We start from the raw sequence: 26,978 nt of genomic DNA, 5'->3' as shown, positions 1-26,978 counted from the left end.
TATACCAATTTTGAGAGCTCATGCAATTTACAATAAAAAATTTTCTCTCAGAACATTATTTTTTTTCATTTTTAGTGGGGTTAGGAAAGCTTCAGTTCTGTTTAGGTAAACAGAAAGAGAACTGAAGTTTTTTTTTGTTTCACCGTAGGAGTTAAAGAAATTAAAAAAAAAAAAAAACTTATTTCTGTCCTCAAAGCACACATGAAAATAGTTCAAATGCTGTATTGTCTTTTTATTAATAAATTAATTTAAAAATAAAAAAAATTGAAATTTTAATGCATTTGGAGGTTTTTCAAATAAATAAAAACCACAAAATAAGTTTTGTTCTAAAATGTTTGGTGTGCGAAGTTTACAACAAAAGAGTACAGTCAAATTTAAGGATCAATGTATAGTCTGAATATTGCATAGATTATTGCACATTATTAAATTCTAAAATTGTTTTTTCTCTATTGAAAGTTAAAAAGTTCTATAACTCCAATGACAGAAATTAAATTGGAAATTAGAACCTTTAAAAGGCTTGAAAATGTTTACAAATGCTGAAAATGTTCATTAACATTTTTGCCATATTTTAATAAATTATATCAATCTCAAGGAAAATATTTTAACTTCACTCTTTTTAAAATTGGAACAATAATTAAAATGTAAATAATTGCTCCACCAAACTCTAGGATGAACCGTAGGACTTTTTACCACCCATGTGTAAAGATCTGAATTCTAGTCAACACTTCGTGTTATTATAAAACCAAAAAAGTCATTTTTAATTTATCATAAAAAAAGAATTACGATAATTGTATGTCAGCCTGTAGTTACTAAATAAATAAAACTAAATTAAATAAAATTAATTTTTATAGAAACAATTTTTTTTTAAACGGCATTTTGATAACTAAATGATGTAATTTTTAAATCATTCCTTCTGATACCAGACAACTCAATATATTTATACTTCAAATAAATGAATACAAATTGACCTACATATTTGCTGATAGTTTTGCTGTGAACAATCACGTATTGTTTTTTTTAAAGAAAAACCTAGATTCTTGTTTTAAAAACAATTAACTTTTATTTATTTAAATTTAATTTCAATCTACTTATGACACTGGATAAAAATTAATCTAAGAATAATATTATTAACAAATATCGAATAACATTAATTAATATCATTTGTTAAAACAGGAAAAAGAACAGAAGTGATAATATTTTACAAAGAGGCCACAATGAGTCTAGTGTACAAGTATGTTGAAACAGAAGATAAAAAGACAAAGAAGTATAAGTTTGATAATTTTGAGAAAACCAGATGATAGATTTAAAAAGGCAATGGATAAACAAAAATTAGAAGACAATCAACAGTACCTACAGAAAATTGATCACGATCATGAAGCTTACATGTATCTTTCAAATCCTATGTTATCAAATTGACTTCTACGAATCATATTTATGAAATTCTTGGAAAAATTCATGTAATTTAATTAATTTTCTTCAAGATTAGTAAAAATACTCACTAAATTTCCATAAAGAGTACTAAGAACCCACACTCAGTACTGTAAAAAAAAAACCGATTGATAAGCGAAAACCTTCAATCTTTGAAATAACTAATAACCGTTTCAACAAGTGCAACATGTGATTGGAATGTTGAGTAAAAAACACAGCTGTCACATCTCAACAAAGTTTCCAGCAGAGCAACTTCTTTAATTTCAATTATCAATTTTTAATAAAGATAGAATAACTATTTTTTACAATGAATGTGTTATATAGTGAACCACATTTTCTCCCATCGACAGACTTTTTTTAATCCCCATATGGTTTTATCTTCTTCTTGACGCCATATCTAGATAAAGCACATCACTAAGGTAAAACAGAAAATTATTGCGAACTCCTGAGACAGAAAAGCTGAGTGAGGCTTTCACAGTAGAAAATAGGTATCAGTACTATATTAAGACTAAAGATGAGTTTTAAAAAGTAAACAAAATTAAAATTAAAAATTTACATTTAGGCTAGTATTGTTTTTTAACAGTATTCTCAGTCATACCAATCCAATGAAGTATAATGCTTTATATATTTACCTTTATGTATAAATGGCTGATATAATAATGAATTCAGTACATACTTAGCAATTCTTTGCGTTTAATCTACCACAATTTCAGTTTTGTAGTAATAATATTGAAATTATGCATAACATGTTTTGTATTTTCCTGATTCTACATTCAATAAAAAAAAAAAAACTACCAAATATATACAAAATTCATTTCAATGGTTGAATAAATTATAAAATTAAGCTAGATAATATGAACAAAAACATAAATCTTTGAAAGTGAACAATGCAGTTTTAATTACTTATTTAACCTTCTACTTCCATTCATTCATGAGGAGAATTAAATAACTACATACCAAGAGGGAACTTTACTCTTTACTCAAAACAAATATATAAATGAAATTATGACATCTTCCAAATACTGAAAGAAGCTTAAAAAGGTTTGGTTTATTAATTCAAAGAGATTTTCATTTCACTAAATTAAAAATAATTATCAAAAAAATACTAACCTTTAATTCAGCAGCTATTTCAAACAACTGAGATATAAAGAAATGAAAGGGGCATAACTTTTTAGCAAGTTCTTTAAGCTGGATTATTTTTTAGTTATTTTGTTTTACATTTTTGTATTATTTTTAATAATAAAATGGGACAGACCCAAAAGGAAGTCCCCTCTATATAAAAATGAGGAGTTAAGAAAGAGAAAAACAAGAAACTACAGTCTTAATAAAAATAAGAAATGGAATCAAAAGAACAGACATAAAATGATTGCTATCAACAATTAGTTCTTGCAATATGAAGATATTTTTAAAAAAACATTTAAAATTCATTTCAAAATCATCTACATAGATTAATATTCTACTTTAAAAATCATTTATTAACACTAGAAGAAACATATAACAGGAAACATAAAACACAACCACAGGAAGATCCTCCAAAAAAAGATCATCAAAATCTATCCATTTGGTGAAAAGTAAAGTGAAGCGCATAAAAAAAAAACACAGAAAGATGGTGTTGGGAATCTCTCTTTCTTCTCTGAAAACAGTTAAAAACCAAACTGCACATAAAATGTTACATATAACTTTAGTTTTAAAAAAAATGATATCATTTATGCAAGAAATTAGAGAAATATTAAATTTGAATATTATTCAAAATCACTTAAAAAGTCTCAACACAAGGGAGATAAAAAAAAGCCTGAACAACTTAAAACAATCCGAAAATCTAAGTTTTAAAAGTACTAGAAAGCTTTTAGCCAATAACACATTCTACTCGAATAAAAACTTCCTTTCCTTAAAGATTGGTTTGTTGATTATAAATAGGTAATATCAAGTTACATAACTCAATTAAGAAACAAAGAAAAAACTTTCATAATTAAAATGAATGTTGAATTTTTGCTACATTGCAATAAAATTATGTGTATTCTTTAACTCTTTTTTTTTCTGTTTAACTTCCGGAACCACCGTATGGTACTACTTCAGAGGATGATATGTGTGAATGTAAATGAACTAGTCTGTTACAGTCTCATGTTGACCATTCCTGAAATGTGTGGTTAGTTGAAACCCAACCACCAAAGAACATTGGTATCCACAATCTAGTATTCAAATCCATATAAAAGAAATTCCAACACTACAGAACCTAGAAAGTTTACGCTTTACATAATTATCTAAAATGACATGCTGAATCATATAAAAACAAAATCAAGGAAAAATTATGTTTTACCCTCATCAAAAACATAATACATTCAAATGTAAACATTCATACATGTTTTAGTTTAAAAAATCATTACTGATGTTTAAACATCACTGCCAATCTAATTTTTATAGTAATCCAATTCCAAATAATACTCATTAAATATTTCACAATAATTTTCTGAATCAAAGAACACTTTACAATCCACTTCTTCGTATTATTCTTGTTTTATAATTTTCTACTGAAAAATATTTTTTAAGATGTCACCTATTTTATAGATACATGAACAAAAAAAAAGTAATACAAAGAGTAAATTAAATTAATAAAATTTTAAGTACTTTACCCTAAAAACTTACCAAATATGTAAAACTAATCATTATTATTATTATTATTATTATTATTATGAAAATGACTGCTCTTTACAGAACAAAAAGTAACTATAAAAAATAATCATTATTTTTCAAAAATATCTCAATGCACAATAACAAGCTGAATTGGATCTATACAAAAATATTTTAACAGTATTTTTCTTTTGAAGTACATTTTTTAAGGGCACTATTTTAACATTTTAAACTTAAAAAGTAATGGTACTTCACTGAGTTATATAAGAAGTCTGTGTTGTATGATGAGGTATTTTATATTTGTATGGTATTTTTTAGTTAAAAGATGTACTAGGTTTAAAAATGTAAGTCTAACATCAATGGAAATTAATATTATTTGTGAATAACAAATAATTTTTGTTTGGCATCCTAATCCAGAGGAAATCTAATCAGTGCATTCCATTAAGGTACATTATTCTGAAATTCCTGATAAAGATCCTGAACACAATCATTTATTTGGGTAGTTCAAATAAATAAATGCATAAATTCATAGTAACAATGTAAAAAGAACAACTAATAAAATGGTGTACAGAATGGAATATCCCTAAAGATTTTCATTTTTCTTAAAGATGATGAATTTACTTTTGATTAGCTGGTAACCATTTCAAAGAGTTACAAATTTTCAATGGTTATAAAAATTAAGTACAGTAAAATTTCCCAATATCAGACACAGCTCGGCAACAACAATCTGTCTATTATTTAGAGGCGACAGCTATTCAGAAAAATGTGAATACAGTATTATAATGTTCGACTGTTGTACAGAAAAAAAAAACACTTCGAATAAAACAGTATTGTGTATTTATTTCATGTAAATTAAACTCTAAAAAGACTTAGTTGCTAATTAATACAATTTTGTAAAATTCAAGTTTTTTTAATTTAAAAAAAAAAAATAATCACTGTCCTTTATGTTCATATTTGAATAAAAGAAAAATAATACTGTACTATTCTAATCGACCAATAAAATAAGAGAATAAAATTACTGTACTATACTAAAATGGAATAAAAACAATGTAAGCTATAAAAATATTAGTCAAAGAAGCTACAAGAATATTAATCAGAACAAATGTACAAAAAATAATGTAAAAATTAAAATAAAAAAACAAATATGGATACATACAATTTATTTATATGTAATGGTTTAAAATAGCAGTCTACTTTTATTTGAACTAAGTCCTGGTATATATTTCTTCAATAAGCGACTGCAGATCTAATATTAAAATAATGCCTTCTGGCAATTTTTTTTATAAGAAATATTGCTTTAATTTTCTAACTTCTTCTCTTGTTTCCTTACTCATGAAGGTAAATCTGTGTTATTCATTGTCATTACCATCATCAACAGAATCGTCATTCATTTTGGAAGTAGTCAAATCTGAGGCAGCAACAAGATCACGAATGTCAGTCGCTATGTCCTCTGTGTTGAGTGCATCATCAATGTTTGGTTACTCTTTATACTTTCCAAACGGTTCAATAAGTTCTTGTAATTCATCCGTTCCACAGAAATTTCATTCGGTTCAGTAAGATTTTCAATGTCAGAATGGAAGTTACTTTGTGGAGCTTTAATATCGGTTTTTACCAAACAATTTCTCACTGTCGTAATAGCAACCTGTTTTATAGCCATATGAATCCATAATCCAGACACATTAATGCTTAGTGAATTTTAAAGTTCTGAATTATTAAGCAGCAGACATATTGCAGTAGTATTTGGGGGAAGAAATATCAGTTTTACATTTTTTACGCTAACATTAAGGTGGGATTTTATATTGTCCAAGAATAGTACGACTTTCCTATTTTGCCTTCCTATTATACGATCAAAACTTAACAATCAGTTCATCACTATGTCCCTAATCATCCAAGATTTTATATTTGAATACCATTCAATCTCTAATAAATTTATGTTCACACCGTTAAAACATTGTGGCTTTGCAACTTTGCCAATTATTGTGGATTTTCAAATTCATATGGGCATATTCACAGCAAACATAACAATCACTCTTTCTTTTAATATCTTCCCCCTGTACATTTTTCTTCTTTCAAACACACTGTTTCACTGGGAAAAGTTCAGAAAAGAAACTAATCTCATCACATTAAAAATGTTTTTTTCATTTTAACTCACACACATTTCATTTAATTTTCCTTCCACTCGGACTCAAAATTATCATCTACAGTACCAGCATCACTACAAACATTTTTATGTGAAAAGTTATCGCTAATTCACAATTTATCTACCTGACCCCCTGATACTTTAAATTCATTACAACTGACTTCTTTAGGACTTTCTCAAGTATCAAAGTTTCAGTGACTAGAATTTTAATTAGCACGAACCCTGCAAAACCACTCATAAGTCAAATTGTCAGCCGCTAAGCTTGGCGTTTTAGGAAATGCACATTTGCCTAACTGAATGTCATTTTCGTCCATGAATTTAGAATATCAAGATTGCTTTTTAAGATATCACATATCTTGAGTTTTCCTGACATCAAAACGTTTAGTTTTTTTGTATACATTTATAACTGCTACTTTTTCTTTTAATGTCAAGCATTTACAATTTTGAGATATTTTAAGTTGCAATAATGATGGTTGTAAGGATTTTTATAAAATACACAAAACTGAATGTATCATAAACGTATATATATAGAAAATGTACTATAAGAAAAAATACAGTACTATACCGAAACAAAAACATTACATGTTTCAATGAACCATATACATTTGCACAGCAACTGATGACAAATCATGCTGGATGATGAATCGATTGAAATCATAACATCAACATCTATGCGGGAAGTGGGGCAATTCACAATAGATGAACCAATTTGTCGCAATGAGTATAAAATAAAACAAGGAAAATTACAACTTCTATTCCTGCTGTCCGTTATTTAGAAGTATTTTATACATTAATATTACTATAAATCTGCCAGGGAATCTAAAAGTGTCTGTTATTAAGAAGAATCCATCATCAGGAAGTATCCATTACGGGAAGCTTTAATGTATTTTATATATTTTACATGTTTGAAATTTCATGAAATTTTTACATTAACATTTCTTTCAAATTAAATGTTATGTTTTGTTAAGTATCCTATTCTTTTTATAAATAAAAGCATAACTGAATGAGTTTTTAATGACTAAAAACCAATGTATTGCTAGTTTACTTATTTGGAATCTGGGTTCAAAATTATATAACTTTTAATTTATTTTAGATTGCCAACCTAATTTTTGTAATAATACAATTCTAAATAATAAATATTTAATAATAATTTTCTGAATCAAAGCATAATTTATAAATCACTTCTTTGTATTATTCTTGTTTTATAATTTATATTATAAATAATGTGAAATTTGAAACAGCACCAATTTGAGACATGACATACTGGCACAATTAGGTGGGTGGAGTTGCTTCCATAGATGAGCTTTGTAAAAAAGTGTTAAATATTTCTGGGCTTATTCAGGAGCTACCGATTCCTACCGAGGAATTACATAAATATCCAACTAATGCTAAAGTCATTAGAATTTATGAATATGAATATATTTTTATGAATTAAGAATATAAAATAAAACAAATAATCTTATTACATCTGTTGATTTTAAAATATATTTTATTGTTAATTTATTTACACCTCCTTTTGGTAACAGTTCTTTCTATTAAATATTTATAATAATAACATACCAATTGTGATTTTATTAAGTAAAACTCACTTCAATTAATTCATACTAATTACAGTAAAGAAAAGGCTTAAAATATAATTTATGAAGGAGATAAGGCAACAATTTAACTTTTATTTTGTTGCAATCTATATCCACAAATTTAAACGGTCACTGATGTTATTCACAAAAACACTCATCATAAACAATTACAGATGTTATTTAATACAAAGTTTTTATGTAGCAACATTTTCTGAGTTTACAAAAACTGCCTTGATAACATTTTTATGACCAATTTATTTAGTAAGATTCAGATCTTTCATGATGACATGTAAACAGGGAGAAATAGAGTTTATACGGAAAACACAGCCAACTGAATATTGGACACGTTTCGCTTGTATGAGACTGTAAAAAAACAATATTCTTGTAATCTTACTGTTGTTACAAAATGAATATTTTATTTTATTAACAGATGTAATTTAAAATTAAAAGAAATTAAGCATAATAATAATATAAAATGTTCATATATGATTATTTTTAAGCAAGTAATTAAACTTAACATTTTATTCTCACTTTATTTTATCTCACTTTCTCATTAATGATTTTGTCATGTACAGTATCTTTCTAATTTTTTTTTTAACTCAATATCATTAATTGAACCCAAATCTGTAAAAATGTCATTCCACCAGCTTAATTGGATGATGAAAATATAACACAAAAACTTGCAACCATTTTGTTTGTTACCTCAGAACAGATTGATATGGATAAACATAGAAGTGAATTAATATGCCATTTTTTATTTATAATTCATGGTTTAAAATGATTAAATATTAAACTTGCTTTTAAAATTACGGAACATATTTTAAAGGCATTTTGGAGCTAATCATCAGCTTCTCTATCATGGTATTTCTGATTGCTAAGGGAACCTGTCTTATAGAGAGTTAGAAACAAATCAGGAATAAGATATATTCAATTTGTAAGTTATTTGTTTGTTTATAAGCAATATGTCAAATTTTGCATATTTGTAAATTTCATATTTAATACAAATAAAATTGCAGTGATTTAAACTAAATACTACACCAAATAGACTGATCGTATATGGACACACACATGAAAAGAACATATACAGACATTACACACAAAATCAGAATCAAATATCACATCAAAGAATGAGGATATGTATTAATAAGTAGATCTTATCTACTTATTATTTTATCATAATTGAACAACATGAAAAAATACTAAAGAAGCAATAGTTAATTAATTTTGTGCGGCCTTAGGAAGAAAATATTCCATATTTAAAGTGTTGTTTAATATGGAATAATTTTAAAGTTCTATGGCATTTCATCATTCTCTTCAAGAGATATTTCTTTAGTTATTTTTCACAAGCATATTTATATTTAAAATATATTTTCAAAAAAGAATGAAAGACATTTTTTACTAATTCATAATTATCAGAATTAATTAACATACAGATACAAAATATTTTTTAAACACTCAAAATGTCACATCAAATTTTAAAATAACCATTAGTAGCTTTTGGAAGTGTACGTCAATCTGTGAAAAAAGACTATCATGATAATAAGTATAACAATGACATCACTATCATAAACGAATGGTACAGTTCAAATTATGTACCATCAGGCAAAGATCAATTTACACTTTTACTAATATAGCATTAATTGTTTCCATCAAATATAATAATTTCCAACAATCAGATACTAGATTTATAAGAATTAACAATTAATTTATAAAAAAAGGATAATTTTATTATGTTAAAAAAGGATATGTAAATAACTATCCCACACAATTGGAGAAGAAAATAATAATTAAATAAATAAGGTAAGTGTTAAGTATCCAGAAACAGTATTTTTTGTTTAAAATAGTAATCATAACAAAGAAATTAAAATTTCATAAGTTTGCATAAGCAGAATTCATGATGATACATAATATGACCAGATTCAATATGACAACAGGTATTGTTTCCTCTCAAACAAAGCAAATCTACACACCACTTATGTAATGAACATGTGACATTATCAGGGTACAATATATAAGTCATTGAATAATGTATACAAGTCAAATTTGAGTTTTACTTCAAACATCACAATCAAAAACAATAACATTGCATTAAAAAGTATTATGGTGAATCACTAGTTTATCAGTAGTATGAATGTTTATGTAAAAGTAGTCTTTAAACATTGATAGATTTCATAATGGATAACCCCTTCCAGGGGAAATGAAACAAAAAAAAGTCAAAAAGAAACATAAACGACACTGGCAGAAAATCTCGTCACTAAAGCTTACAAGTACAAGACTATACAAAAGTACTGATTACACAAGTACTGGATGATCTGAATAAATGAAACTTTCCTATTTGTATAGCATGTTGCTACATTTTCAACATGTCAGTTAGATATTTGATGATAAATATAAGCAAAGAAGAAATTTAGCATAGTGAAGATTAGGCATGAGTTTATCAGAAACCCAATGTATTTACCACTTAACATTCTCCTGTTCTTTCAAAATTTTAATGTTTTTCAATTTTTTACATTTTTCCAGCTAGTCTTCCATCCTACTTACATATTCAAACTAACACAAGCTTGTTTTTTTCTAACCCTCTAACTCTTTACAGACACACTTTTCTGTAAAATTGTACTTTCTCATTATTTCTAACAGGATGATCATATTTTTCTTGTTAATCATACTTCTAAAGATTTTCTTCATTACTTTCTTCTCTTCTTGCAGTGAGAATAATGCTTACAACCAATAAATCAAGGTAATTTACTATTTAAATATAGTAATAATGAAATAGGAAACAATTTGAAAATTTTTTCTTCTTGTAATGACCAACTTTTTATTTTTAAGAAGGAATGTACAACTGCTACTTTATTCTATGAAGATAAGAATGATAATCTTGTTATTTATTAAACTCGGGTAATTCAATACAGAATAAAATATCAATGTTTCAGAGCAAAACAAGAAAACAAAATAATTTCTTGTATGTGAAACAACAAAACAAACACTAAAAAATATTATTACATATGTTTGAACACAATAAAGATTTAACTTTTACTCTTAAAAATATATAATTTCCATACATTTAAAAAGTATTGATCTGCTTACATGTCAACAAACAATAATAACCTGGTGAACTATTATAGCATTGGTCTTAAAAATTTCAGAAATGGGGTTAGAAATACCATTCCCTAAATGAAATACCTGCATGCAAATCAAACATCTATGAAAGTTGGTAAAATCAATAAGATACCGAATAGTAATTATTTAAAGAAAAAACAAATCTTGGAAGCTACAAACCTTAAAGATAATTATATTTTAAGAAATAATTTGTTATAGCAAACAAAAATAAACCTTGTTACATAAAATAACTCACCTACACCTAGTGATAAAATAAATTGCAATATATAAATAACATAAGAAGAACGATTCTCACAAAAATTTATAATATTAATATTTACATGTTTAATTGTGCACACCTTAAATGGTTGGTGATATAAAATTATTATTAGTTTGAAGTACAATCTAACACTTACTGAAGCAATGTTATCCTTAATCCAACTATGTTTCAAACAATCTCTTACAGTATCTCTTCTCCTAAAAGAAAACAAACAAAACTGAGTAAATTAAGAACATAAAAAACTATAAACAAATAATTATTATACTAAGAGTTTTGTAACTGGTAACCTGGTAAGAGTTTTGTAACTGGTAACCACAAGCGCTAACCTTTTATCATCCAAACTTCTTTTTTAAACTCACTGTTATTTTACTGTTTGTAAAATACCAAAATAACTTGACCTTGAATTTTAGCAGCTATAAGAAGTAATCTTTTCCCTTTATAAACATATTACTGTAACACCTTAAGCAAACTGTATTATATAAATGAATGAAACTTTCCTTCATATCACGTGTTGCTACACTTTCAACATGTAAGTTAGGTATTTGATGATAAACTACACAAAGAAAGAATGTAATATAATGAAAATTAGGCATTCCATGAGTTTTCAGAAACTTAATGGATAGACCACTAAATCTTTTAAGGAGAAAAGTAAAGTCACATGTTCCACTGTACATGTACAGTCATGTGTCATTAATACTTGTTCAAACGACTACTGTACTTCACATAATATTTTATCAGCCTAACTAATTGTTAAGGCAAAATACAATACCAATCAAAATAATCCTCCCATGAAGTTTTTTCTCTGAAAAAAAAAAAAAATTGAAATTTCCCTGTTCAGAGATGAAATCCACTTTTACCCTGATGACTGATTCTTACTTCTGCATATCAGAGAAAAACAATAAATCTTGCTTCTGGTTAATATTGTTAAAAATCCGTATCAATACACTAACTATATTTCAATAGACAAAAATGTAACCATTTTATTCAGAAAAAATATAAGTTTAAATTATACAATCTAATCATGTAAATAGAACACAATGCTCACAATAATGTTATTTCTATTAAATTAACAATAAAATTTGATATCATAGCTTCTAAGAATCAAATTAATAAATAAATTCAACTAATTATTAGTGATTAGCAGAGTGTTCATTATATCCTACTGTACTTTTTTTAACAGTGTATTTGTCTCAGAGTTTTGGCTACAAAATAAAAGTATCTTTTTTTTTATAATTCCCTACCCCCTAGCCTGGATCTACTGTACAAGCACAACTCAGAACTACGGATACCTTGATATCTAACCTCCCAGGTGACCATAATATTGGACCCTGCTATGCCTTTTCCGACATGGGTCCCACCCGTTCGGCTGGGACAGGGTCCTCACTTTTATTACATGTCACTTGTAAGTGACCTCCAAACAGGATTTTTTCATTCCCCAGACCTACTCACCTCTGGAGTCCCCATGTGCAAAGTATCCTGACTGAAAATTTGTTCACACCTAGGTTCATGCAGCAGCCCTTGGACTGATGATCACAAATACAAGATAAGTGTGTAAAATTAAATTAAAAAGTGTTAGCAAGAGTGAGTAATAATAAAGGTTTTTACACAGAAAGAAGTAATAAAATGTTTTACCTACTTATGTCAAATGTAAAATTCAGAAAGTTTAAAAAAAAGAACAGCAAGTTTATACAGGAGAATATTCTTAAAAAAAAAACACTATTTGTAAGAACTTCTTAGAAGTAAAATTCTATGATATATATATCTATATCATTAAAACTCATGATATATAAGAAAGAATAACAACTTTCAAGATATTATAAAAAATATCAAGATGATAACTTAATAACTTCATTAGTTTGTTCTATTTGTTTAATATTAGATTTATAAGTGAAACTGAAGTTTCTGAAAGTTTTTAAATCCAATCTCATGCCCCTTTGAAAAATAGATTTTTTTTTATAAATATTCCTCCAAAACCTTTTTTCCAATTTTTCTTCCATTTTAAGACTATTTCTTTATTTATGGTTATGTAGGTGTAAATAAATATTTAATTTTGCTTTTAATCAATTAGGCAATTAATTACCTTGTTAATTTAAAACATATTTATCTTATTTTATCCAGATTTTGGCTACATTACTTTTAATGAATTCTTTTGCCAGTCCCCTTTGCTTGAAATGTGGTATGAATGTATTTATTCATGTTACACATTTGTTGAAAAACCACACAATTACTTAAAATAAACCAAAATATTAAAACGTTTTAATCATAAACAGATGTGTATTTATTTTCAATCTTATCCAATCAAAGGGAAAAATGGAAGGATGGTGAAAGTGAGAAACCACCATACCACTATCTGGTTTGTAACTTTCTTAACTAAATTTCAGGTTTGTAACTTACTTAACTAAATTACTATTATTTAGAGAATGGAAACTTAGCATCTACAACTTTCTCTTTCCCCATTACTTAAGTTACATGGAATTTAAATCTGAAAATAAATTTACTATTGTGTTGTTAATTTAAGCACATCTTTAAAAAAAAATCATTTAAAGTATATTTAAAGAATTAGCATAGTGTGGAAAAATCTTAACAAAAACAAAAAGAAATATTTCCAAAGATGGACATTTGCTTGACTGTATAAGCAACAAATAACTAATTTTCTTTATGAAAAAAGTTCATCACTGTAATGTTTTTTTTTTTTTTGTAAAGGAAAGGTAAAAATTGTGCTTTTTCAATCAAAATTTACATGAATAGTTCTGTCTGAATTATCAAAACACTAGATTTCAGTTATCAAAACATCTGAATTTATTCAAAAGCTCAATGAGATCTATAAATTGCAGTTTGACTTTGAATTTACAGAAACCATACATGTCCCTGAATTCTTTGCAGACTGTTCATTATTCTGAAATTCTGAATTATTTCATTACAGAAATGGAAATCTGTCGCACTTAGTTCAATCCAATGGGAATCTGGCTGAACTGTTTGTAGTTAACCGAATACTTCTCATACTATATAGATTTATTGACATTCCAGATTAATCCTTAATGAATCCTGCAATTATTTATTCATGACTCTTTAATCCATAGAGAAAAAGAGGCTGCTGTTGAAACATCCATTTATTAAACTGATCAATGAAAAAATGTTCATTAGTAATATACTATTCCCATTCAGGTAAAAGTCTCATGATTACCTGAGGGATTGTGGGCAAACAGGATAATCTCCTGCTGTTAGATGAAGCTATTAAATTTCTTTAAGTGGAGTTGTTTCTCATGCATGGCAACTCCAAAGTTACACTGTCTTTCTCACTACCTACCATTTTTCTTATTCATAATAATGGAGAGGCCAAAAATAATGCTGGTTTGAAATTGCTTGCCATTTTCATCTGGAGTTATCAACCTTGAATTTTTTGCTTATCTTATATGTGTTAATTCCAATTAGTAGCCACGGATGCTACGCAAAGGAAAAGCACATTGTTATCAAAATTCTCTACAAATATGGTGAGTGTTTTGCAGAAACAGTTTATAAAGTTCAGGAAATATCTGGCACAGAAAGCAAGACATAAACAATCTGGTCCCCCTTGCACCGGCCAGTCTCTTGATAACATCAAGTCAATACATGACAGTGATGCAGCAAATCCAAGAACGTAGACTCATCATTGTTTACAAGAACTTGGGATAGCCAGAACAACTTTACAGAAAATTCTACAAAAAGATCTATATAAGCACCCATTTAAAGTACAGGTAACTCAACAAATTAAGCCAAGGAGTCATCTTAAACACTAAAAGTTTGCAAATTTTGTGTTGCAGCACTTTAGTGATCAAGCACACTTTCATTTTGACTGGATGTTAACGTACAAAATTGTTGAATTTGTTATCACATAGAGTATCCACAAGCTCTTCATGAGGTTCAGTTACATCTATTGAAAGTCTGCTGTGGATTTTAGTCTGGTATAGTTATTGGCTCATATTTTTTCAAGGAAGAGGTTGGAAATGCAATAACAGTTATGGTGAATGATAGCGTAATATGCTGACTGAATTTTCTGGTCAAGATTAAACTCAACTGGGGGCAACAATGTGTAGTTTTTAACAAGATGTTGCAACATCCCACACTGCAGGAGAAACACTTGATTTGTTAAATGAGAAATTCCCATGTCACATAATTTCAAACCATGCTGACCAAATTTGAAAACCACGATCATGTGATACTTTCTTTCAGGATTTTTGAAGTCGAAGGTTTGTGAAAGGGTTCAACAAACAATTCCTGAGATAAAGAGGAGATTCAACAAGAGACTGCAGAAATTGAGCCAGACATACAAGTTTCATCCGGAAAGTAATGTCATACTTTTACTGTGAAGTAACTGTATGTTGCAGCGCGCTCTACCATCCGCCGGGATCGATGGTGGTGTAAGTCAACTATTGAGCAAGTGCTTGCTCAGTTGTCTCCAAGCTCTTGAAGGACAAGCGATTTTGTAAACCTCTATTTCGTCTCTTGTACAAGTCACGATGCAGCACTCACTGGAACAAAAATACGCGATCAAGTTTTATGTGAGGCTCAGCAAGTTTGAAAAACTTCAGAAATGAGAGTTTATCAGAAAGGCAAGTTTACAGATGGCACAAGGCATTTTTGGAAGGCCATGAAGAGGTTGACAACGAAGCTCACACTGGAAGCTAGTCAAGCTTCTCAAACGATAAAAACATGACTAGTGTGAAAGAACTTTTGCTAACAAACTGTGAAATGGGTGTTTGTTTAATGGTTGACATGTTAAATATTCCAAAAACTAACATCCACAAGATAGTGACCAAGGATTTGCACATGAGAAAGGTGTGTATGAAGCTTGTCCCAAGAATTTTGACCAACAACCAAAAATCTCACAGAGTGGAAATTTGTCAGGATGTTTTGGAAATGTCTGAAAATGATCCTCATTTTTTGGACAATGTTATCAGGGGTGATGAAACGTGGATATTCCAGTATGAACCTGAAACGAATAGGCAAAGTGCCAAGTGGCACACCTCGGTGTCCCCTCACCACAAGAAAAACTTGAATAAGCAAATCAAAGATCAAGACCATGCTCATTGTGTTTTTTGACAACAGGGGAATTATTGACTGTAAGTTTATACCTCCCGAGACAACCATTAACTCTACATTTTACATAGAAGCCCTCAAAAGACTGAGAGCAAGGATCCAGCCTATCAGACCAGACATCAGCGGTAACTAGAAACTTTACCATGACAATGCACAAGCCCACACTGCCTTCACCGTGATCAGCTATCTGACCAAATCTAACATGGCAACACTGCCCCAGCCACCCTACAGTCTTGAATTGGCTCCTGCAACTTCTTTTTGTTTCCCCATTTGAAATTCCCCCTGAAAGGATGTCGTTACAGAACAATTGACAACGTGAAAGCAGCTTGTGAAATGGCTTTAAACACACTTCCTGAACAAGCTTTCCAGGACGCCTTTGCAGATTAGAAATCCCGCTGGATGTATTGACGCGGGAGGACAATATTTTGAATAACTTTAATGTACAGGTTATTATTCTTATTATGTAAACAAATTTTTTTTTCATACCTGTAGACTTGGTGACATTACTTTCTGAACACACCTTATACATTTTAAAGTGATGGAAAACTTCAGCAAAAGAATGACAACATTCCAGCAGAGCCTTGGAGGAAATTTGTCTGATATTATATTCCACTCATAATTGAAAAACATGTAGTATGTTGTTCGATGTGCTATGAGTGTATGTTGATTTTGAATATTGATGTTTTGAATAGATTCTGTATTTGGTTAGTTTTAAAACCAGCATTATTTTTGCCCATCCTACACTTCTTCTCTAATATCAGTTTGGGTATACAACCCACTACATACTTAAAGTAGAGGAGACTGAGATATGTAGAACCAATACAGCCTTGGTGTTACTTTATAAGGTAGATTAATTCATAAAAGAAAATGTAAATATTAATACCTGGGGTCCTTGACTAGAAGTCTGCTGATAAAATCCTTAGCTTGAGAACTAACAGTTTCAAAATATTCCTTATCAAATGAGAAAGTTCCACTAGAAACATTAGAAAATGTATCTTGCTTGGTTTCACCCAAAAATGGAGATGCACCACTTAATCTGATAAAAAATGACAAAAAATTTAATTATACAACTTCTCAATATTTTTTTATTCATATTACATTTTGATATATGTTGTACATTTTTCTTACCATTAATGGATACAACTAAGAAAACATCTGAAAAGCTGAATTTATTATAGTACCTTGCTTATAAAATATCAGGTCATTTCACCATTTCTGACTACACTGAACCAAAATATTCACTAAATTTGGGCTTGCAAATACTCTTCAGGTAAATCTAACAACCATTTTTGGATTTTTTGAATTTTAATATTTTAACCTTTTAATACCTAGATATTTCCAGAGTGAACTGTGCCTACAGCCTGAGTTTTTTTCTTCTAATATTATATATATATTTTTTTTTAAACTATGTAATTTGTACTAACAGTAACTGATTTCCAGTGTTTTTTTTTTAACTTGGTTAGGGTCTGGATATTATTAAATAATTGTCAGAAAGTCACAAATAACAAGTATAATTAGGGTAGAATCCCTAATTAAAAATAAATGTTGCACTAATAAGCAAAATATTGTACAGGTATGCCTACCAGTTTGGTACGGTTCTCTTTTTTCTTTCTTTACATTATAAGCATAAAATAAAATTAAATATAGGTCTACTAAACATAACTACTAATTAGAAAATATAGCCAAAGTAACAATCCCCCCTGGGGGGGGGGGCAAAATAACAAATTCTAATAACAAAATAGCATCCATAAAAATTCAAGTATAATTTCCAACAAAAATAAAATCAACTAACCGAATTCTAAGACACAATAATCTATTTATACACTAAACTGTTCACTACTTACAAATCTGTTTAGGACTAGTTTCTAAAAGTGCAGGAAGATGTGATAATTCCAAAAAGCATAGATGACCACATAGGCCTACATCACACTCTTTACACATGAATTGAGTGTCCTTCCTTTTCTGTACTCTATTTAGTATGTTTGCATATATGACACTGGAGTTGACTCCTGGAATCTTTATCAGTCATTTGAAGGGCAGGTTCAGGAAAAGAGGATTATCTTATGAAAATCAGTGGCCTCCTTTTAGGACCTGTGGACTACTTTTAGGATCAGTGAATTTTTCAAATAATTGTTGGGAATGCTGCCAGACTGAAGTCCAGCATTTGAGTATTGTTGCTGTCTTTACCTGGTAGAGATGATACAAGTTCAGCATTGCAATATCAAGATGCATAAATAATTTCATGAATTATTTTGTACACTTTCTAGCACACTCTAGTGAACTAATCTGCAGGTCTGATTTTCAAATAAACCCATTCTTTTTACTGTATTCTATAGCTGCTATGTTTATTTTTTATTTTTTTGGTAAATCTGTCTGAAAGTTTATTTTATTAGAATCTTTTGTTTTATTTTCATGGATGAAAGAAAGCGCATATGAACAGGTTTTTTATCAATAACTTTTACTGCTAGTAAAGTATCCATGTTTCCCAACTCATGTTCACCTTTGATATTTCTTTTGGAAAGTTTTTGAGGAATCCTTTCTATGGAATCTAACTCTGCCACAAGCCCCAGTTTTATTGTCATGTAAAAACTGAAAACTTTTAGGGCTTGTATACCAGTTATTACAAAATAAATTATGACTTATTCAAATATGGGGAAAGAAACTTGAGATTACAGACCCAGAAATTCCAAGTTCTGTGACATTTACAATTTTGTTTCTGCTCCAGTGTATTAGATAAAATCTAGCATATACCCACTTTCCACATCGCAAAGCATAAATATTTGAATCCCAAAAAGTGTCTTTTTAAGGGATATACAGTTTGAAAATTAATTTCCCCTTGTATAACACCAAGAACTCATCAAAATATAAATCCCTGAAAGGGAAGAATAAAAATTTTAATTTTTGTCGCAAGTGGGTCTACTGCAAATCTTATTTTAAACAGTCTCTCATTTAGAGCATTAAATGAATCACTGACATACAGTGTTCTTGAAACCATGAAAAACTGGTCTCTATTCATAATTTTACCAAGAAAGGGGGTTTCTAGCATTTTATTGGTTGATGAATAGTCTTTCACTGGTTTTTTTATATGAGACATCAGAGATAAAGGCCCAAAAAGTAAACATTTTATTTACTGTTGTATTTTCCATTTTTTTTTTTTTTTGCTTTCTCTGAAGTAATAATATTATTGTCCACAAGATATTTATAATATTTATTAGTGTCATTGATTATAAAGTCCATCAGAATCTTATCAAAAATAGTCTAGTTTGGGAGCATCTTCTGAAATTTGAAGGTTAGGATTAATACCAGAGAATCACAGTCATTAAAAAAGTGTGGAATCGCACTTTAAAGATTTTATCATTTCGCAAGATAAATTTATAATTATCTTTTCCTTTTTGGCAACACTTTGTAGGCCTTCTTACACTTGTGCTAGGTCCAGGTTGTGGTAGTCGAGTTAGAAGTTCTGGTGAGTATGGATGTGGTTTTGGTGCGATCTGGGCTTTTTTTTGGTGTTTATTGGTTCTGCGGTTTAATTATTTGATTGGGATATAATGCAATGGTCAGTGGAATTTATCTGAAGTTTTTTTTAAAGAAGATTGATTTTTGGAGGACGGATTACTTTTTATTAAGTGTTTTTTGTCTAAGCGACCGTATTGCCATTGGCAATAGGATATATCTGACTGCCACTGTTACATGTTACTGGACAAACCGGGGTGGTTGTTAACAGTATCAATAGTGGTTATCGGGTTATCGGTACTGATAACATTGTGGAATAAATAATTAATTTTATTCACTAGCAAGATACAGAGTGTTTTGATTCGTACTGTGTATTTATATACTAGTGTTTGATAATTTTTGTTATTAAAGTACAAACTCAACGGAGTAGATAAAGGGGAGTTTTCCCCATCGTTATGGAGGGAGCCCAGTGACGACAGCTATACTTTCTCTTCAGCCTATGACTTCCAGATGAGAGGACATGGAGGTCATGCCTGGCCAGGCTGTTACTGGCGTACCACCTGCTGAAGTATTGGCAGAGGGCTTACTCCCCAGACTGAAAGCAGAGACTTACTGAAGACGTCAAGCAACGTCTTCAGTAAAATAAGAAGAAATAATGATGGAAAAATAGGACCAATGCAAGTGGAAATTTATGGCAAGAGGTGTGCTACCTACACTCATAAAATATCAGTGTGTGAAGGGAGGATGACCGGGCAGTACATCCACAATGCATGGTCCATGCATTGTGGATCTGTTAGGACTGACAGTCATGGAAGAACATTAATGGAAACAGCTGCAGCGCTCAACCTTATCTGTCTGAATACTGTAGATGTTTTTACATTCAGGTCGGTTGCAACAGGATCTATTTTTGATATAATGTTTGTAACTTCAAGGCTAGCCAGGTGTATTGGTAATTGGTGGGTGTGGGAGGGCTTCTCTGGTAGTGACCATCAGCTGGTCATAACAACAATAATGGAGGAAGAATCTGGTGAAGAAAGCCTTCCGACATTCATTGGTTGAAGCACCAAAAACCTGGATCATGGTGGTTTTACACGAGTGCTTAACCTCAGAAGAGTAAGCAAAGGGTTTGTAGCTGCATAGCGGAGGAGAAGGCATCTCGTTTGGTAGATTCAATTGACGTGATGTGTGCCAGTCTACCGCGAAGGTATTCCACAAAGAAGCACCCAACACTGTCAGTTTACTGGTGGACCCCTGAAATCGCAGAAAAGAGGAGGGCTTGCCACGGTGCTAGGAGATGCATGACGGAGATGTGTACCTCCCTGCCCTTAGAGACATCCTTATAGATAGATATCATGAATGCAAGAAGCATCTTGTTAAACCCATCCGAGAAGCTAAGAATAGATCTTAGAAGAAACTAATTTTGGAAGTAGAAATGTATCCAAGGGGGCAGGCCTTACAACATACTGGTAAGGAGGGCCTTAAGACCTACAGTCCCTATTACTCAGAATATCCATGAGATTCACAATATAATAGACGGGCTCTTCCCGAAAGAGGAGCTTAGGATTGATGAGAGGAGTGAACAGGAGAGCCCTCCTTCTTTCACTTTAACTGAACTTTTGGAGGCAGCAACACGATTACCAACGGCTAAGATGCCGGGTCCAAACTGGCTGCCGAATTTGGTGGTCAAGGTGGCGGTTCAGGCTGAGCCAAAGGTTTTTCTTGAGGTTTACAACAGTTGCCCCATGAAAGGCATATTTCCTGAGATATGGATGTCCCAGGGGCTGGTACTTGTCGCGAAACCTGGGAGAAATCCGGCACTCCCATTCTTCTTATTGGCCACTGGTGATGATAGATGCCCTGAGCAAGATTCAGGAGCGTATGCTCCAGCACAGGCAGTCAAGGAGGGGGATGGACTCTTTGCTAGTCAGTATGGTTTTCACAGGGGAAGGTCCAGCCTCAATGCTGCGGCGGTAGTGTGTGAGGTGGCTGGTAGAGCTGCAAGAGGGGAATGATGAGGAATCTCTACCCTTGTCACTGTAATTGTGAAAAATGCATTTTACGTATGCTACAATGCTACACGGGGCAGAGCTTTGGGCTGATGTAACAAGATTTACAAAATATCGCGGAAGACTAGTTGGGTTCATAGACAATGTTGTTTGTGAATCATAACAGCATATAGAACAGTCTCTGAGGCAGCTGAAATCCTGGTGGATACAATGCTGATAGATTTGGTTATTTTGCAGAAGAAAAGGTTCTGGGAGCAGAAGCCATTAAGTGACAAAAAGCGCATAACATTCCAGTTAACAGATGAATTAATGGAGACTTGGCAGGAACAGTGGGACCAAGCCACTAAAGGTCGATGTACCCATTGCCTTATAAGCGACATTGGGAGTTGGTGTAGGAGGACTCATGGCTCACTGGAATACAGTTTAACACAGTTCCTGGCAGTTTCAGAGTGTAGCTGTATAATGCACTTTGATGATGAATGCAGGGAATGTCAAATATGTTAGGCTTGGAAGAAATGTTCTATCCAGAGGACACACAAAACATAATGCTAAGAAGAGTTAAAGAATGGAGAGTGGTTAAGAACTATGTTAAGAAGGTGATGGATAAGTTACATATTTATGAAGTCCTGCCAGGAAATGAGATGTCAGAAGGTGCCAGGGCGAATAAATCCGCAGTTGAGTGTTTAAGGGGCCCCCTAAACTTTTTCATTCTAAAAAAAAGATAATGTTAATTATAATTTTAAATCTAAACCATTAAACTGAATTTTTATTTCAACCTTTAGCTAGCTGTATAAAAATACAAAACATCTAAAATAATATTAATAACTTCATTTATATTTGTGTCTCAAGTCATTTGTAATATTTTAATACAAACTGTAGGATTACTGAAAAATTAAACAAAAGATGTTTCTAATAGAATCGTTTGATATAATTTGAAAAATACAGAAAATAACAATAGAATGATTTAACGTTAACACCACAAGGTGTTAACATTTATCACCCTAACCTCACACATATCTTAAAATTCATAAATCAAGAACTCAACAACAAAGAAAAAATTCAATCTGCAAGATGAAAAATGAAACAAACTGTAAAAATATTTTTTTCTAGCATAGGTTAAAATCAAAATTTTATTAATAAAAATATTCTGATAACATGAATTCTTGAAAACTAGTCATGAGCCAATACTTCAATATTGATCCCAGCACGCACTGATCTACTCATCACATGCACTTAACATTTGAATAGCAAACACCACTATTAAAACTGGTAGAAAGAGACCAATATGAACTTGATTTCAACCTCCAATTTTAACAGAGAAATCTATTCGAAGACAAATAAGTAGGAGAGATCTAATTATTACACATGAATAGTGAAATAATGTTAAAATTAGTAATTAATATTAATAATTGTTCAAAATAAAAATATAAAAAATTTTAAAAAGTAACAAAAACAAAACTAATATACCACTCGTTACTCTCTCAACATTAAAAATTACTACTATTAAAATACTAAATAAGATAAAGGAAATAAAGAAATAATAATTAGATATTTAATAATAAATTTTATTTTAAGTCCTCAATGGCTGTAATTAAAGAAGCAAAATTTTCATACTTCATAAAAAGAATTTTCAACTATTTTTTTTTGTCATAAAATATAAAAAAAATCATAAGTTATTTACATAAAACTTTAAAATTCTTACCTCCCCCCAAAAAAATGAAAAAATATAAATACTTACAATATGTATGTGATAACTCCTATGGACCACATATCAGTTGCCAGAGACAACACATCAAAATTTATTACTTCAGGTGCGACAAATTCAGGTGTCCCAAAAACAGTTTTTATTTCAGACACAGTATCCAACTGTTGTGTAAGACCAAAATCTATCACTTTTATAAGTGGATACTCACACTTCTCAACTAACAGTACATTCTCTGGCTGCAATTATAAAAGATATATAACAAAAAAAATTGCTAAAATTATACTTTAAAAAATAATTATTACAAAAAAATATTTTTGGGATTTTAAAAAGGTACTCAATGAAAGCAACAGTAATGAAATTCAATGGTAATTACTAAAGAGTAATTTACTATATCAAATCATTTAATGATTATTGAAAATCTTTTATATATCAGTCACTTCAATATTTATAATTTTATACATGGCTAACAAAATTAAAATATAATAATGTTCTCTTATATTACAAATTAAGCAAAAAAAAAAAAAAACACACAAACTCTTTTTTTCAATATGTATTAAATTTAAAATTTTAGAATTCAGCATCAAATTAAAAAAAAAAAAATTACCCAGAACTTGCTAAATCTTAATTTGTACAGAATTCAAACAGTATGAAGCAAAAAAAAATGAAAAAATATTATTTTTTGGTTCTTAGAGTGTTTTATATATTTTTTTTTTAATGTTTATTTTATTTTAATTATATTTCAACTTAAAATAAGGATAAGGCTAAAAAACATACTACCCATTTGGAGAAAAATCCATTTGCAAGAAATGAAAACTCAAGAAACCTGAGCCTTGATAAAATTAAGAAAAGAAATTACATATCAAGCCACAAAGAGAGAGACAGTTGCAAAGTACAAAATAAGGCTGTCTAGAACAAGGAAGCTGCCCAGATAGTTGGTTATGGACGATGAACTGTGAGATATAAAAAATGTCAGCATGATGGCATTTCAGACCAAAATCTTCCAAATGTAAGAGTGAGACACTATCACTCCACAACAAAGGTCATCTTGTAAAATAAATTTTACCAGATGTCTTATTGCTGAATCATTGTAAAAATGATTCTGTGATTTAAACTTTTTTTTTAGGCATCTGCAATAGAACCTTCAGGTTCAATTTTTACTTAAAACACATTTTAATTTTTAATATTTCATTAAAAATATTTTCTCTAATAGAGTTATGGAGAATTATGTGTTATTATCCTTAAGAAATGATTTAAAAAAAATTAAATTAAATTAAATTAAAAATTCTTAATATATATATATATATATATATGTATATATATCATATGAAATTATTTATCCGCTCTTACTCTGAATTTTTATCCTTTATTTTGTGTGATATCTTTTGAAAGTTAAAAGTATAAAGAATGTTTAAGTTAAATTTATAAAAAGCCCTTATATATACTAAATTGTAAATAATATTAATATTCATAAAATAAATGAACTAACCTTAAGATCTAAATGTGCTAAATATAAATTATGCATATGTGCTACAGCATCTAATATTTGTTTAATAATATGAACACTCTGTTTTTCAGTTAAATGTCCTTCAGTCTGTTCTTCAACAAAATGAAATAACTCTCCTCCAGTGACACTAAAACAATAAATTAAGAACCATAAATAAGAAATGACCTAAAATAATAACAATATGAAAACAATTTTTGAAGAACTGGTCTGCAAAAAGAAGATACATAGTGTACATAATTACCAAAATGACTAACACACTGTTTTTAAATGGTATATAGACAGCTTAGTTAAATGCTAAATTATGCATTTATGAGTTGAGCCTACTGTAAGTGTATTTCTGCTAATGACATCTGGGAAATGTTTTTTCTTCACATAATTTGTTTGAAGATATTTACTGTAATACAGGTCTAGGCGGTACATGAACTAATCTGCTATCCAAATTTGAAAAATGCAGGAGCTTTACATGATGACAATGACTTCTCTAATTACAACTGGAATTTTGAAAATGTATCTGATAATAAAATATAATATGCTGCTGATTAATTCCATAATGAGGAACCTAGGTGTCAATAAAATAATAATTTTACTCACTCACAATTAACTACAACGACTGACAGTTTGAAACTGATTAACACACTTAGCAGATAATTTTATCTTAGCTTTTCAAAAACAGTCTTTCAGCCTAGAAGCCCAACTGATTTTTTTTTTTGAATAAATGTTATCAATGCATGTTCAGTAACTATTTGCTAAATAACGCTAAGATATCACATTATTTTAATAATTACTAAATAGCAACCAATAAAAATTAGATTAGCAATATAATCTTAAAACAAACAATGCATGTTCAGTGCTAAATAAAGCTAAGATATCATGTTTATTATTTTAATAATTACTAAATAGCAACCAATAAAAATCAGATTAGGTATATAATTTTAAAACAAATAAGTAAGGATTTTTATTTACCTATTTTTACATAAATATTAACATTTAACTCTAAATAAAATATATTAATTAGTAATTTCTATACCTGAACTGTGAAAGAGAATAAAAAAATAATTAAACCTGCAATACAATATTATTAATATAATAAAGAAATGAAACACTAACAGCTCCAACAATAATACAACGTGCTGTCCAGTATCATAGACTTCATGTAATGTGACAATGTTTGTGTGATGCAATCGTGATAATGTTTCAACTTCCCGCTGTATATCTTCCATCGATACACCACGGCAAACTCTTTTTTTCCGAATAACTTTTGCAGCATATTCAGAACCATCTTTCTTATTGACACACCTTCGCACCACTGCAAAGTGACCTCTGAAAGAAACATTAATAAACTATAAATAGAAGATCCAACAACAAAATTAAATTATTTTTAAATTTAGAAAATAAAATGTAAGTTGAAGAAAAACCTACTCAAAGGTATGATAAACTTCAATTATTATTCATATAAGTTATGATATATCAGATTTTAAATTATAGTTGTGTCTGGACAATTCACTGAAAATTATTTGCTTTACTTACCTTAAGTGACTGTCTAAAAAATCAATTAGTTCATCGATCAAGATTTGTCATTAAGTAATAAAATGAAAAGTAATTAAAAAAACAAATTATAATATTTCAGAAAAACCACTTTATTACTTTGTAACCAAATATAACAATAATAATAATACTGAAAAACACCTACATATAAATTTCAAAAACACAACTGAACAAACACAATTCAGTACTTTCATGCTTCAATAAATTTAAACAAACAATTTTTTTTTAATTGATCACAAAGGAGAAAAAATTTTCCTACTTTGAAAAAAAAAAAATAGTAGCAGAAATTACAAAATGTTTTCTCTTTCATAGTAGAATTAAGAGTATATTACCAGTTTATATCTACCTTTGGCACTTTTGGAGCAGCCAGCCAGATCAAAAAATATAATCTACTGGATTTTGTTTTGGTTGACACAAAAAAAACAAACTCATCAATAACTATATACCTTACACAGATATACATGTAAACAAATTTGTATTCTCCACAAATCCTTAAAGATAAATTTTTAAAAATCTAATGGATGGACAACCAGATATGTT

The 26,978-nt window shown here is 29.5% G+C and overlaps 1 protein-coding gene across 1 annotated transcript in view; it reads right to left on the bottom strand.

Moving 5' to 3' along the window:
• LOC142317274 (death-associated protein kinase 1-like) overlaps positions 1-26,978 on the bottom strand; it is a 172,896-nt gene that overhangs the window by 134,222 nt on the left and 11,696 nt on the right. The window contains exons 2-6 of the mRNA XM_075353687.1: positions 26,001-26,213; positions 24,876-25,020; positions 23,423-23,625; positions 17,109-17,261; positions 11,286-11,346 (exon numbers count right to left, since the gene is read on the bottom strand). Of these exons, the coding sequence (XP_075209802.1) occupies positions 11,286-11,346; positions 17,109-17,261; positions 23,423-23,625; positions 24,876-25,020; positions 26,001-26,213 (775 nt within the window). The remainder of the gene's footprint in view (positions 1-11,285; positions 11,347-17,108; positions 17,262-23,422; positions 23,626-24,875; positions 25,021-26,000; positions 26,214-26,978) is intronic.

The sequence above is a fragment of the Lycorma delicatula genome, chromosome 1, assembly GCF_047948215.1.
Source record: "Lycorma delicatula isolate Av1 chromosome 1, ASM4794821v1, whole genome shotgun sequence".
NCBI lineage: Eukaryota > Metazoa > Arthropoda > Insecta > Hemiptera > Fulgoridae > Lycorma > Lycorma delicatula.
This window is presented reverse-complemented; position numbering and strand designations above follow the sequence as displayed.